Raw genomic sequence first — 16,781 nt, 5'->3', positions numbered from 1 at the left:
TTAAAATCATCTTGAGTTCTTTTTGACATGTATTGCTTGTGATCAATACTAGCTCCTTGAATACAACCAATACCAAAATCACCAAGAAAGACACCAAGAAAAAAGGGAAGAGGAGGGAGGGGAGGGGAAAGAGGGAAGAAAAGAGGGAAAATTGCATATAAGAATGACTGTACTCTGTATCTTTATAGGCCTTCTTGAACATACGTACAGACTCATATGTACTCACTGCCCTCTCTTCTTCTTTATTTAGTGAAGGAGAATTCCCCTCCCTGCTAATAATGTAATAGGGAGAGACAACGTACCAATTGTGCCTACCTACAATTAGCCTTATCTGTCTTATATTAAACTAAACTAATGCTGACAGGTGCTCCCTCTTTACTCTCTCTCCCAGACATACTGCCACCACTCTTAAGGGGTGAGTACCTCTCAGAGAGAAGTAACATGAACGAGATTCCTTGCCAGATATGTTATAACAATTAATTGTTCATTTAGATTGCGACATGTCCCACAATATATCCTCGCTAAAGAGTATTGGGGCGCATACTGCCTTCCACTGTGGAGCTTTAGAAATCTATGTCTTCCGTTTTTTTATTGTTGTGTTATTCCAATATATTACCACTAGATGGCGATACTTACCAATCTAAAACCCTAGCAGTCTCACTGGGTTATATTACTGCTGAATATTCTTACTCACCTGATTCTTTCCTATATACTCAGAGCACAGGTGGAGTCCAGTCTGCGCCAGTACTCGTCTCGAGGTGTGGGTATGTCTTGACAATTTTGTGGTTCTTGTATGTCTTTAATGGGCATATATATGTTTAATCAGTTTCTGCTGTTTTTTCATGAAGGAAAGTTAACCTCCAGCTCCTCACAAGTTATTTATATTTGACAACCTACAGGTTTATTAGATTGTGCCACTCAGATGTAATACTCTCTAATATAATATCTATCTTACATAGGATTTGTTGCCAAAACCTAGCTCTTTTTGTTTTCAGCACTCATGCTTATACATGACCTCTATTACTCATCCAAATATTAAATTATTGCTTGTGCAGATGGATAGGGACACCTTTGATCCTTTCCACGACTAAAACTCACCTCCTTTAATCCACCATCATCTCTACTGCCTTCTTACCACAACTCCAAACAGCTCCTTTTGTTGTGAGCTGAAATCAACCAGCAACTCCCACCCCTATAGCAGTTAAAAGCGGGACCTTTTTCTGCTGCTGGTTCACATTTACCACCCCCCCCCCCACAAGGGGAGTGCTTATATACTCTTTCTATTCACCCTTATCTTTGTACCCATCTCCATCCTTTCCTACATTCTTCCCTTCACCCACCTGTCCTTTAATACAGCCTTCGTTATGGATATGTCTACACACGAACCTTCCTTCAAAAATCTTAAAATTGTTTCTATCAATGTGAAAGGTTTGAACGTCCCTGAAAAAAGATCCAAACTAATCCTCTACCTTCACTCACTCAAAGCAGATGTAGTGTTTTTGCAGGAAATACATTTCAAGTCTGACCACGTTCCCAAATGGCACACTAGAGAATTCCTAAAAATGCTCCACGCCATGAACAATCTGGCTAAAACCAAAGGGGCCTCGATTTTAATAGCGAAACATGTTCCCCTCGAGATATTGGACTCCCTGATTGACGAAGGAGGCAGGTATGTGTGCGTCAAAGGAACACTCTGGAAAATTCCTCTGACCCTAGTTAATGTCTATGCACCCAATACGGCTCAGGCAGGTACTTTCAAGAAATGACTTCAGTCCTCACCTCTTTTCAAGAGGGGTGTATAATTTACGGAGGAGATTTCAACTTAGCTCTCAACCGTGTGGAGGACACGTCCACCGGAATCTCCTCATTCCGCATTGAAGCAGGTCAGGACTCAATTACAGGATCTCACGTTACACAATTCATGGCGCTTACAAAACCCTACAGGTAGAGACTATTCCTTTTTCTCATCCCCACATAACAGGTACTCCAGGTTAGATTACCTATTTATCACACAAAAAGACATCCACCTACTTAACCCTCCTCTTTCTGTTACTATCCATGATGTTAACGGGTCGGTTTTGACCCGTGTCTTAAATCAGCCATAAAATACCCTCTGAACAATTATTTATCATCCAATTTGTTTCTTACCTCTTGGTTACCTTGTTAGGCTTCTTTATCCTTGAAAAGATTGGTTTTAATATTTTTGGTGTGACCCTTAGACCTTTCTTTTGATAGCATACCTCTCATTTTCAAATTTAAAAAATGGTAAAATAAAGTCAGCAACTCTGAAATGTATTGGTCCTATGTTTCTTTACTTTATTTAGAGAAGCAGACAAGCATTCAAAGAGATAGCCCCGTCCCTAACTACAGCTCACACGGTTGAGAGGTGATTGGCTGTCAGTGTTACTAAGCAGAGAAAGTGTTTATGATTTCAGTTTTGGCACTTATTAGTGTCCTATAATCCTATATTATAACTGGGTCAGAATTGACCCTAACACCATAAACGTCTTAATTTTCACCACAGTATTTTATAATTTAGTGAAAAGGATTCTTTTTCTATTACATTGTTTAAATAGAGGTTCCTGACAAAGTAAAAAAATCTTGATGCAATAAACAAATTTATGTGATACTTATAGACATTCAAAACCTGAAAACGGGTCGGTTCCGACCCTAACACAAGAGGAGGGTTAAAAAAACCTCCATTGAGCCAATGTGCATATCGGACCATTGCACCATTTCAGCCACACTAGCTATACCTCAGGCTCACAAACAGGACAAAATTTGGCGTTTAGACCAATCCATCATCATGCATCCTCAAAATGCGGAAATAGTAAAAAAGCAAATCTCAGAATACTTTCTAACAAATGATACCCCTGATGTGGAGACCTCCTCTATATGGGAAGCTCACAAGTGTGTTTTCAGGGGCACTCTCCTAAAAATGGCTGCCCATAGGAAAAAACTGGCCCAAAGAAATCTATCTGAGCTCTTTTCGCAAGCCAAAAAGCTCAAACATTCACATAAATGCTCGCACGCATTAAAAAATCTTGAAGACCTTGAAAAGGTAAGAGACAAAATCAGAGAAGTGTTCAACACTAAGATCAAGAAATGTTTCATATTATCTCAAAAACTGTTTTAGGAATTCAGTAATAAAAGCAATAACTACCTTGCTAGGGCGTTGGCTGCCAAGAGAGCTCAGAACACAATTCACCTCATAGTGGACTCTACAGGCAAAAAAAGACATTCCAATTCTGAAATAGCCCAAGCCTTCACACAATATTACACATCTCTTTACAATTGCCCCCCCCAAACATAAACCGCAATCAATTAGTAATTCCCGAACCGAATATATTAAGGAGTATCTCCATCTCAACAGTTTTAAACCTCTTACTAAACAATAATCTGCCAATATTGATGTTCCATTATCTGCAGATGAATTTAACTTGGCTTTAAAACAAATGAAAACCGGTAAAAGCCCTGGTCCAGACGGCTTTTCCCTGGCATACTACAGAACCTTTGCGGATGCCCTAACACCATTTTGGAAAACATTCAACAGTCTGGATAACCCTAATTCTAAGCACTCCAAACTTCTTGAGGCGCATATCTTGGTTATACCGAAACCAGGAAAAGACCCAACGCAAGTACAAAATTATAGGCCAATTTCCTTACTTAATGTAGATGTTAAAATATTCTCAAAAATTTTAGCCAACCGTCTTCTAACGTTATCCCTTCCCTAGTTGATTCGGACCAAGTCGGTTTTGTGCCTGCCAGGGAAGCTAGGGATAACACACTCAAAGCAGTTAATATACACTACATCCTTTCCTCCACATCTCAAAAAGGCCTGTTGCTGTCACTTGATGCGGAGAAGGCATTCGACAGGTTAGCATGGGACTACTTGGAGGCCGTCCTCAACTCGATAGGTCTGAGTTCCAGATTAATGGCCTTTGTTCTGGCTTTATATCATGGCCCCTCGGCAAGCGTCTGCGTTAATGGCTCCCTGTCTAATGCCTTCACCAGCAGCAATGGGACCCGTCAAGGTTGTCCCCTATCCCCACTTTTATTCATATTGAACCCACTTGAACCCGTCCTTAAAAATATTAGACTAAACCCTGACATAACCGGTGTCTCTTCTGCCACTAACCATTATAAAATTGCAGCATACGCAGATAATGTCTTGCTCTTTCTTTCCAACCCCCTAATCTCACTGCCCAACCTACAAAAGGAACTAAAAATATTTCAGTATATTGCAAATTTTAAAATCAACAGAACTAAATTAGAAGCTCTTAACATATCACTACCTAGCAAAATTGTTGAACAATGTAAACCAGCCTTCCCCTACAAATGGAAACCCGATTCCATCACTTACCTAGGCATCGAAATCCCCACTAATCTGAATGCTATATTTAAGAAAAATTACCTTCCCATATCTCAGACGATATATCAGGACCTCAAGAAATGGAATAAGGCCCATTTCTCCTGGTTCAGCCGAGCTGCAATTGTTAAGATGAACATCCTTCCACGTATTTTGTATCTCCTACAAACACTCCCGATTCGCCTACCACTCCACTTCTTTTCTTCTTTGAAGAAAGCTATTAGACTATTCATTTGGCACCATAAAGCGCCACGCGTCAAATTCTCATTACTCTCCAGACCTAAATCCAAAGGGGGCATGGGCATTCCTGATATTTACCTCTACTATCAGGCTTCCCTCCTTTTGTGTATAGCAGATTGGCACACTCAAAAACACAGGAAAGACTGGGTGGAACTAGAAAGCTCCTTCTCATCAATCCCTATCCAATGTATTCCATGGCTTTCATACTCGGATACACAAGATGCATTAAAAAAACATCCTCGGATTGGCCCTACTATTCTCTGCTTCCATTCCGTAAATGCCAAACATAAACTGATTAAAGAAAATAGCATCCTCACGCCCTTATTAAACAATCCCCAATTCGTTCCGGGTCAATCTTATCACTCTTTACGCTCAGTTCCCAATGGTATAGGAATAAGCATTTTCCACCTTTTGCGGAATAGAAAACTTCCCAATTTTGAAGATTTAAAAACAACACTAATCACCCCCTCCCTGACCAGATGGGAATATATCCAGCTACACTATTTCATTACCCCTCGATTGAAAAAAAACTCTAACAATTCCTTACTTACTAAATTTGAACAAATATGTGCACTTCAACAGCCTCAACAACCCCTGCTATCTACATTACACTCTCTCCTATGAGAAATATGTCCGACGCACATGGGTAAATTATCTGATGACTGTTCTGCAGATGTGCAGATTCCCCTCACAGATACACAGTGGGAAAAAAATATTTTGTAACATCCTGAAGGGATCAGTAAATGTCTCTATTCAAGAAAACAATTACAAAATACTTACCAAATGGTATCGCACACCTCTGATACTCAACAAATTTAATAAAAACATACCAGATGAATGTTGGAGGTGCAAGCAATCACATGCTGATTTAAGGCATATTTGGTGGTCTTGCCCTCGTTTACAGCCGTTTTGGAGCACGGTCAGACTATATATTCACAAAGTCACTTCTCTAGATCTGCAACTACACCCAGCACAATTTCTGGTCCACTTTTACTCCAAACTTTACCCTAAATACTACCATATCTCTTCCTATGATCATTCCTATGATCATGATCAATGCCGTCAAATTATGTGTACAGGCGGTCTCCGGGTTACAAACATCCGACTTACAAACGACTCCTACTTACAAACGGAGGAAGACAACAGGAAGTGAGAGGAAATCTACCCCTAGGAAGGGAAATTCACTACTGTAAGAGTTCTCATGGGAAACAGGGGTCTCCATTGAAGCTTTATCACCAATCCTTGTTTCCACAACAACCCAAAATTTTCAAAATCCAATTGTCATAGAGACATAAAGTGAGGTGAAATCTTCTGAACAGGGGTACAGACAGCAAAACAAATGGTACAAGGGTGTTAACCCTTCCCTATACTATCCAAAAAGCTTAAAAATTATTCTTTAGGCTGGAGCTACATTTAAAAAAATTTACCTGTTTCCGACTTACAAACAAATTCAACTTAAGAACAAACCTGCAGTCCCTATCTTTTTTGTAAGCCAGGGACCGCCTGTACAAAGGCTATGGGGCACTTCTAAAACCCCATCCCTTACCTCTTGGTTCTCCCAGATCAATAACATCTTAGAGATGGAAGAGCTCATTTCTACAATTCACGACTCTCCAAACAGATACACTAAAACTTGGGAAGATTGGATCATTTTCAAGCATTTGCAAGAGTACAACCAACTTGTCAACAGAAATGACGAATAAATAACATTATGCTTGGATTTCCTTTCACAGAATTACACCACTTACTCAAAGCAACTCTCCCTTTCCCCCTTCCTTATGTCCTTCCCTTTCCTCCCACCCCCCTCCCCTTCATTTCTTTGCTCTATTTTTTTCTCTCTTTTACCCTTCTCTTCTATCTCTTCTCCTTTCTCTTCTACTGTCCCTTTGCTGGTCACAGGGACCTCTCCTTGAACCCCACTTAGGCTACATCGTATTTTGCAATATAATAAAGCTACCCCCAATACCATTGAATTACTCTTTGTTGTTTGATGAACAGAATATTATTGCATTTATCTGAACTTTATCTTTCATGTTTGATAACACATACTTAATGTTATTACTTTTACCTTCGGGTATCTACGACATCATACTCTCTGTATAATGTTTGTCAACTGTTTGTTAACCATTATTTTCTTCAATAAACATTTTGGGAAAAAAAAAAGAAAGGTTAAAACTCAGCTGGATCTTAACATATTGACAAAAGCTCCTAATAAAATTGAATGTATAAATGTCATATTAAATGCTGTTTTTGTTTTGCCATCCACCAGAATTGTGAGAAATTGAACACAGTAGATTTTCTTATGGTTACATCCTAAATTATTATGTATTTTTATGTTCTCTTACCAGATGGGCTATCACAATAACATAACTTATATTGTACTAACAGGTTTTCCAAATATAAATAGCATAAACATTCTATTTTTCTTGGTATTGTATTTCATTTATTGCATTACTATTTCTGGAAATATTTTTATTGTGGTTTTATTTAATCTGAGTAAATCACTTCAGTCTCCCATGTACCTCTTCATTACCCAACTCTCATTGTGTGATATAATTCTGTCCACAGATATTCTTCCCAACCTTCTTTATATCATCTTACATGATGAATGTACCATGTCTCTTGCTGGATGTATCATCCAGTTTTTCTTCTTTGCCCATGCTGAGGTCTCAGAGTGCTTTCTACTGACTGTGATGTCCTATGACCGGTATTTGGCCATCTGTAAGCCCCTGCATTACAACTCTTTAATGAACCAATCAATTTGCATTAAATCACTGATTATAGTTTGGTTACTAGGTTTTAAAATTGCATTGGCTGATTCCGCACCCTTGCTCACTTTACACTACTGTGGACCAAACATCATTCATCACTACTTCTGTGACTTTGAACCCATACTTGAGCTTTCCTGCTCTGATACTTCATGGGTTCATATTCAGACCTTTGTAGTAGGTTTCATTTTTATCATAACACCTTTTGTGTTAATTGTTATATCATATATCTATATTGTTGTAGCCATCCTCAAAATGAAATCAGTTGCAGGTAGACAAAAGGCCTTCACCACCTGCAGCTCTCACTTGACCGTAGTGTGCATTTTTTATGGGACTATAGTTGCTGTGTACATGTTTCCAACAAAAGGTCAACTAGATATTCTGAACAAGTTCCTCTCTCTCTTTTATACTGTAATGACTCCATTGATTAATCCAATCATATACACATTCAGGAACAAGGACGTTAAAAAAGCTATTGAGAAAATAAAATCATCATTTTTTAAATAAAAATGTCAATGTGATAGAAAGTAAACATAAAAAAAAAAATATTTTCCCATCCCAGTCTTAGTCCGTAGGGTTGAGTCCGTATTGAGTTGGCCCATCCTTTGCAGCTATAACAGCTTCTGGGAAGGCTGTCCACAAGGTTTAGGAGTGTGTCTATGGGAATGTTTGACCATTCTTCCAGAAGCACATTTGTAAAGTCAGACACTGATGTTGGATGAACAGGCCTGGCTCGCAGTCTCCACTCTAATTCATCCCAAAGGTGTTCTATCGGATTGAGGTCAGGACTCTGTGTCGACCAGTCAAGTTCCTCCACCCCAAACTCACTCATCCATGTCTTTATAGACCTTGCTTTGTGCACTGGTGAGCAGTCATGTTGGAACAGGAAGTGGAAATCCCCAAACTGTTCCCACAATTTGGGAGCATGAAATTGCCCAAAATGTCTTGGTATGCTGATGTCTTAAGAGTTCCCTTCACTGGAACTAAGAGGCCAACCTAAAGAAAAACTTTGGGATGAATTAGAGCAGAGACTGCCAACCAGACCTTCTCGTCCAACATCAGTGCCTGACCTCACAAATGCGCTTCTGGAAGAATGGTCAAAAAGTCCCATAGAGGGGCGTGGCTTGCGCGCGAGCTTAATGGCTGCATAAGCTGAGAGCTCTCTGTAGCCGGCCGGAGAATCCACCAGCATCGGGGCAGCATGAGCGGATCCAGCACACCATTTTGCTCCTAATCCATCCCTGACCGTCAGGAGACATGACTTCCCGCAAAATAAAGGAGGAGAGGGGCCCTACAAAACTTATGGCTATGGCCTTCTTCTCTAAGCCGCCCGCACAGCCTGGGAGGATCCAAGATGGCGCCGCTGTGCCTGAAGACCGGGGAGACGCCGCGGCCTACACAGACCTACCCGATGTGATCCCCCTGGCATCGGAGGCCCTGGCACCCAGCTCTTCACAGGACTCATCGCCCGCAACACCGGTTGCCGGCAGCCCTGCAAAGACCCGCATGCGGATGGATCCGGAGGACATGACAGACCCTACAGTGAATACTCCACTATCTTCTATGCACTCTATGTCGGCATTACAGTCTTCCATTGCTGCCTTTCCTACCACGGGACAGCCTGTGCTTGATACAACCATGAAGAACATGCTGATTACCTTCCAGTCATCCCTGATGGCTAATCTTTCCACTATAATTCAAAAATTTTCCTGTGAGATGACACAAATGGGCAGAAGGGTGACACATATAGAAAACAAAATGGAGGAATGCACAGACACAGTGAACGATCTCATAGATGCCTACACTGACCAGCGGGATGATAATGACTGGATCAAACATAAATTGGCGGATCTTGAAGATCACTCACGCTGCAATAACATTAAAATGAGAGGCATTCCTGAGTCTGTACAACCTGCTGAATTACAACAGTATGCATCCAGTATGTTCTCGCTGGTACTGGAGCTGTCACCTATAGAGTTAACTATCAATAGGATTCACAGGCTCCCTAGACCACGCCATTTAGAGGATTCTGTTCCCAGAGATGTGTTACTACGCATTCACTTCTACTATGCCAAAGAAAAAATCCTACAAGTGTCCAGAAGATTGGGCGCATTACCTGCTCCGTATGCGGATATACAGCTGTATGCGGATTTTTCTCAGCACACACTTCAGCAAAGGCGGCAGTTGAAGACCCTGACCAAAGCTCTTTTTAATCATAAAATTACCTATAAATGGCGGCACCCCGCAACCTTACTTGTCACATACAACGGGATCCCCCATACTATCTCGACCATTGAAGGTGGGATGAAGCTGCTCCACTCCTGGGGTATCATTCCTGAACCCCCCAAAGGATTCCAGGATGGGCCGAGGCAGTCCCCACCTCCCCGCTCCAGACACCAGCAGGGGCCTACAAGACGCAAAGTCTAACCATGCATTCAACGCTACCCCTCTTCAGCGTACCATAGTCCGGCCGGGCTACTACTTAATATATTCATTCTCTCCAAGTACTTTCCTTCCACCTAGGTGGAGTACCCCCAATCCACTGTCGGCAAGCCTATACCAGGATTTCACTTGCTGACTGTTTTGCTTTATCTGGTGCTCAACTTAGCAACCATATTGAACTGTTCCGGTTCTTTTGCACATTACCACACAATTCTCTGTTCTAACTTTTTTCTTTCCTTACCAGGTACAGCTTTGTTTGTTCTTTTATTTTTGGTTTTCTACCACCTCTCAGTGCTTAACTGTTGCATCACTTGGAATTGAGGACCTCAAGTGCCCACCGTTGAACCACTTTGCAAGGACTTACCGTCTCCTTCAGTTTGGAGTTTCCAGCCGATGAAATACGAACGTTCTCATCCAGCATCATCTACCCACTTAAGGTAATTGTGAATCTCACCTGTTAGCAGCTGCCCCTCCAGACCACACCCTCCTAAGAAGTCGTTCTTTTCCTCACACCCCACTCAATTCCCTCAAAGGAGATATCCTTGGCGTGCAAGAAACACACTTCTCCATTTCTGCAACCCCCAATTGTAGTCATAAGTAGTGTTGAGCGAACACGGACTGTATTATTCGTGTTCGTACCGAATAATTGGATTTGTGTTACCCGAACACTGATCCGAAAACTTTACTGTATGTTCGGGTAAAAATCCGTGTTCGGTCATTTTATTTCCGGGTTTGTATGTATTGGCGCGCTTTTAATGACGGGCTTTCAACAGCCAATCAACATGCGTTTAACTGGTGTGCCTTAAGCCATCCCAGCCATGCCTACAAATGTATTAGTAGCTGTGATTGGCCATCTGAAGCATGTGACCAAGTCTTTATAAGTTCGAGACCGAGCGCCGCTGCGTCATTCTGCTGTAGTACAGGGACAGAGCACACATCATACGTGCTGGCTGCTGATTAGGGACAGACAGGCAAAAATCATATTGTGTCCGAAAAGAATTGAGGGACAGGTCGGAGTGCTGAAGGCAGGGCGAGATATTAGGGCATTTTAGGGAGAGGCTGGAGATAGGAAGGGTCAGTGTTCTACAATCGATTTTGCTGTGTGGGGGGGGGGGGGGTTTGCAGTGCCCCGATCTTATCGATCCTTTTAGGGAGAGTCTGGAGATAGGCAGGTGTCAGTGGTCCACATCGATTTTGCTGTGTGTGGGGTGGTGTGAACACAATCTTTTTGCCCGCTGAGGAGGAGGGAGAAAAAAGTATTTTTTATCAATCAGTTGTGTGCAGCGTTTTTCCTTCAGTGCTGCTGACTGTGATAATACACTGCTGTGTTCACATGTGCTATTATTGAGTGATTTCACTTTTTTCTATTCCACTATTCAATATACACCCTTGGGTTAAAAAAATTTAATTGTGGCATAGTCTGTACTAATCTAGTTAAAAATTACAAACTTAAAAGGGGAATTTTCTTTTTTTTTTCCCTCCATAGCCTGCAGCAGAGCTGACTGATATAAGACACTGCTGTTCACATGTGCTATTGATAAATCACCAATTTTATATCATATTTTCCATTCCGCTATTCAATCTACACCTTTGGGTAAAAACAATTAAATTGCGGCATAGTCTGTGTCGGTACATGTGAGATACACCTTTCCAATTTTTGGGGCGCATCTCATACCGCCGAGGATTTCAGGGTGCTTCAGTGTGCCTCCTGCCTGTTCCGAACTTCTCCTACTCCTCATCCTGCCTTTGGGGGTACAAAAAATAGTAATCAGGGCCTAGTCTGGCTCTGTACGTGTGAGATACATACACCTTTTAAAAAATATTTTCTATTCCGCTATTTAATCTACACCTTTGGGGTAAAAACAATTAAATTGTGGGATAGTCTGTGTCGGTACGTGTGAGATACTTTCCAATTTTTGGGGCGCATCTCATACCGCCGAGGATTGCAGGGTGCTTCAGTCTGCCTCCTGCCTGTTCCGAACTCCTCCTACTCCTCATCCTGCCTTTGGGGGTACAAAAAATAGTAATCGGGGGCCTAGTCTGGGTTTGTACGTGTGAGATACACCACTGTTTGGTAAAATTTTTCCTATTCCGCTATTCAATATACACCCTGTTTGAGTGTAAAAAATTAAATTACGGCATAGTCTGTATCGGTACATGTGAGATACACCTTTTAAATTTGTTTGGCGCATCTCCTTCCACCGCCGAGGATTGCAGGGCGCTTCGGTTTGCCTCCTGTTCCCAACTCCTCCTACTCCTCTTCCTCATCCTGCCTTTAGCTTACAATCTAAGGGGGAGGGTCAATTGATACAAAAGGTAATAGCTGTGGGGGTTGAGCTGATGGAGAAAGTTAAACAGTGTACTAGTTAGAAGCCGGATAGGTGCATGTATAGCTTCTCTCCACCACCCAATTCCAATTATTATACCATAATTTGCAACTCAACTCAACTGAAAAGATTGTATTATACATTTGAAATCTGAGCTTTCCTGGTTCAGTATCATGTTATAATATTCCATACATTTTGTACATATAGTATTACTTGCCAATGTCTAATTATCCAACTTCCTGACTATCTGCTGTCTTTTCTTCCTTCCTTCAACCACTTTAGCCCCGGAAGATTTGGCTGCTCAAAGACCAGGCCCTATTTTGCGATCCGGCACTGCGTAACTTTAACGGACAATTGCGCGATCGTGCGACACTGTACCTAAATGAAATTGATGTCATTTTTTTCCCCACAAACAGAGATTTCTTTTGGTGGTATTTGATCACCTGTGCCATTTTTATTTTTTGCGCTATAAACAAAAAAATGCGACAATTTGAAAAAAAATAACAATATTTTTCACATTTTTTTATATGAAATTCTCAAAACAAATGTAAAAATCAAATTTTTTTTAACATTTTAGGCCAATTTGTTTTCTGCTACATATTTTTTGTTAAAAAAAATCGTAATAAGCGTATTTTGATTGGTTTCATTTTTGTTGTTTTTTTTTTTAACGAGTAATCGATCTGTGATTTTTTTGCGGGACTGCGACATTGCGGTGGACAGATCGGACCCTTGACTGAAATTTTTGACACTTTTGGGGGTACCAGTGACATTACTACAGTAATCAGTGCTATACATATGCGCTGTTACTGTAAAAATGACACTGGCAGGGAAGGGGTTAACTTTATTAGAAATGCAGTGGCTATGTGTGTCCCTAGGGGCGTGCTTCTAACTGTAAAGGGGCGTGGCTTTTCATGTAACAGCAGAGATCTACGGTCCTACATATGATCTCTGCTGTTACACAGGTGAGAATGACAGGCGGCTTTGTTTACATTAGCCGCCTGCCTTTCTCCCTCTGTACCTGACGATCACGAGTGACCAGCGGACATCGGGTCTGCCGGTCACTCGCGCGGAGGTGTCCGTGAATGAGCGGGGGCGGGAGCACGCCTCCGGACCGGAAGTGTGTGCTCGCCCCCCTATTGGCTCACAGGCTAGTGACGTACCGGTACGTCACTTTGCCTGCACGGGGCTGACCGCCACAGTATATGTACTTGCGGCGGTCGGCAAGTGGTTAATGCACGTAAAGTAAGTAGCCAAATTTCACATGTTTTAGCCTATTTAATGGGGAAAGCAAGCAGCTACATTTACTTCCAGAGTACAACAAAACACACTGACACCTTGGTTGGAAAACTAAATTGGCCGCGGCCTTTATTTATTGGTTTTCAAAATTTTACTTGTTAAACCATACATGAATTTATTTATTAAAATTTCCATAATAAATAATCAATTCACAACACAACCCAGCTTTGAAGCTCAGGTTATCTTAACCATGCATAACTTTCCAACAAATGTCCCCCTTTTATAAAAAAGGTGACCCACCACATAAACAAGGCCACGCCATTTCCATGGGAGGGACAGCGGATCGCTTTCCTTCTGACACGACTGGCATCTAGCCAAGACCCCCTTTATAAACCGAACCCAATGGCTTCTAGAAACTTCTAGTTCACCTGGCCTTAGTTTTTAAGGTTCCCCCCAGCCTACTGTTACAAGGCTCCCCTCCACGCTTCCTGCCTATTTAAGGGGGAGCCTTGAAACTTCTTAATGCTGCTGCCTTCCCATGAGGAAAAGGCGAAAATGTGGCCTTGAAATCCCTTTCTGCTTTACCCTCACATTATCTGTATGGCAGTGCTGAAATAGAAGAGGAAGAAACAGCACAAGGAGCCAATCAAGAATATTACAGTGTGAGGTCTTTACTGTTACGTCCTCTTGAAACTATTGCATAGTGTAATAGTACGTACATGATACTGCTTACTACATTCATTTGCTGATTATACTTTAATTGTTCTCTCTTTATCTTACTTTTTCTTTTTCTTTTGGTATTTTAGCCACATTGGCTTTATATTCTCTTTATAACAAGTAGAACATGTATCAATGCTACAAAGCTGTTTTTTCTTTAGAAGATGCTTTAGCTTCGAGCGTTTTATCTTAACCACTTTAAGACGGGAAGTATTTGCCCCCTTAATGACCAGGCCCTATTTTGTGATTTGGCACTGCGTTACTTTAACAGACAATTGCGTGGTCTGTACCCAAATAAAATTGACATCCTTTTTTTCCCACAAATAAAGCTTTCTTTTGGTGGTATTTGATCACCTGTGCAATTTTTATTTTTTGCGCTTCAAACAAAAATAGAGCGAAAATTCTGAAAAAAATATATATATTTTTTTTCACTTTCTTTCTGCTCTATAACATTCTCAAATAAAAAAATAAATAAAAATCTAAATTTTTTAACATTTTAGGCCAATTTGTTTTCTGCTACATATTTTTGGTAAAAAAAAATCGCAATAAGCGTATTTTGATTGCTTTGTGCAAAAGTTATCGCGTCTCCTAACTACGGGAAAGATTTATGTCATTTTTATTGTTTTTTTTTTTTTTACTAGTAATGGCGGCGATCTGTGATTTTTTTGCGGGACTGCGACATTGCGGTAGACAGATCGGACCCCTACCTGACATTTGTGACACTTTTGGGGGGACCAGTGACATTGTTATAGTAATCAGTGCTAAAAAAATGCACTGTTACTGTAGTAATGACACTGGCAGGGAAGGAGTTAACACTGTGGGTGATCAAGGGGTTAAATGTGAGCCTAGGGGAGTGATTCTAACTGTGGGGGGGGGGCATGGCTTGTGAAATGATCTATATAGAATGATCACAGGAGCTTTGTGATCATCCCAGGGAGAAGAACGGTCGGTTGTGTTTACAACAGCCATCCTTCTCTCTCAGCGGGGAAGATCGCGAGTGTCAGGTGGCAATTGGAGTCGCCTGACACATGCATTGACTCCCCCGCTGATGATCGGGGGCAGGAGCGTGCCACCTGCTGCGCGCGCTCGCCCCCTAGCTCCTTCCAGGCAAATGACGTACCCATACATGGTTTTGCCTGGGAGAGCCACTCTGCTGCCGTTTATATACAGTATGCAGTCAGCAAGTGGTTAATCACTCCTGGACTGTCTTCCAAAATGCCCAGGCGTGAAGCGACGTACCTGTATGTCACTTTTTCTTCCTGGTCTGGGGCGCACGCTCGTGCCACCGGCGATCAGCTCCCACTGTGATTGGACACATCGGGAGCCAATCAGCAGGTTGAGTGGATGTGATGTCCACCGGGACCTGCTGATCTTTCCTGAGAGAGGCAGAATGGCGGTATCATCATACAAGATCCGCAACATTATTCACTTGCAGGTTTTGATATTCTTTTTCACTTGATCTAATATAACACAATCACTATTTACATCACATCATTTTCACTGCAGGCAGGTTTCCCTATTACCTCTACAGGGTGTCCCAAATGTGTGACTTCTTGCAAGTCAGATCTTCTCTCCACCCATTCGGGGCATCAAGAGGCCATCTTTGAAATATCTCTAGACCAATGGAAACTCTCTGGTAAAAAACAATCATCAGTACTAATGATATCACATACCCCTGAAGAAGACCTTTACGATATTAGGTTGAAACGCATTGGGGTACCATTTTGCTGGTTGTAATGGTTTTAATTTTCGCATTGTTTTTAATTTATAAGTGATTATTCTTGATGGGTTATGTTGTGTGGAATACACTTTTTAACAAATCGTGAAAAACGAGCCACCGGGAGCAGATTTACACTTGAGGTCTAGTCGAAGCCAGAAGCCGCTGACTTTCCTAAAGCGGCACCCGGCCGCGATCAGGGACTTGGTAAGGCCATCTCCTCCCTATACATCCCCCAGACCACACAAAGGCATCTTCACAGGCAGGCAGGAAGCTGTAACCCTTGGCCCACTTATCATACAAGAACTTACAGCCTCATTCTATCCTGCCCATGTCAGACTAAGTGTGTTCCCCAGACAGTACAGCATCTGTTTCCACAAACAGCTTTCATCATTTTATCATGCTGGGTTTACATCCCTACAGAAGAACTGTGACTACTTTACTTTATGCTGCTTTACCCCAGTGGCACACCAGTCTTTCACTGTATAAAAAGTTCTCAGGGCGTGCGGCCCTGACATTAATGGTGGCACACATGTAAAACGGATTGTCCCACCAACCATCTGCCTAATTCACTTTACATCGAGGCATTTACCTGACCCACAATGGGAAAAAGTGACAGGGCTTCATCCTCCACCCGCTCTCGCTCTCCCAGAGATCAGGATCAACGTTCTGGAATCCAGGTTCCTGACATGTTTAAGAAACAGACAGGAGAGACATCCCATACTGCAGTGCATGGAGGTGAGAGAAGCATTAATTTCCCAAGGGACAAAAACTACAACTGTGAGTGTCCCCACACATCCCTCTCCTGCTCTCAGTGTACCAAATGACTCCCCTGGTCACTCTACATCCTCACACTGTGTATCACTACAGGATCTTAAGACTATAGCTGATGACATAAAATCCACCCTTTCAGCAGCCATTGCAGATCTCAAAAGGGAGATGCATAACATTTCTGGAAGGCTGGA

At 41.8% G+C, this 16,781-nt stretch overlaps 1 protein-coding gene across 1 annotated transcript; it reads left to right on the top strand.

The window, feature by feature from the left end:
- Nucleotides 1-7,125: 7,125 nt before the first annotated feature.
- Nucleotides 7,126-7,884, top strand: LOC309552986 (olfactory receptor 2W1-like; the record flags this gene model as incomplete). The annotated part of the gene is made up of 1 exon (XM_082253891.1): nt 7,126-7,884. The coding sequence occupies one exon, from the start codon at nt 7,126-7,128 to the stop codon at nt 7,882-7,884; it is 759 nt and encodes a 252-aa protein (XP_082110017.1).
- Between the last annotated feature and the right edge of the window lie 8,897 nt (nt 7,885-16,781).

The sequence above is a fragment of the Pelophylax lessonae genome (assembly GCF_965119305.1).
Source record: "Pelophylax lessonae genome assembly, chromosome: 4".
In the NCBI taxonomy this organism is placed as follows: domain Eukaryota; kingdom Metazoa; phylum Chordata; class Amphibia; order Anura; family Ranidae; genus Pelophylax; species Pelophylax lessonae.
This window is presented reverse-complemented; position numbering and strand designations above follow the sequence as displayed.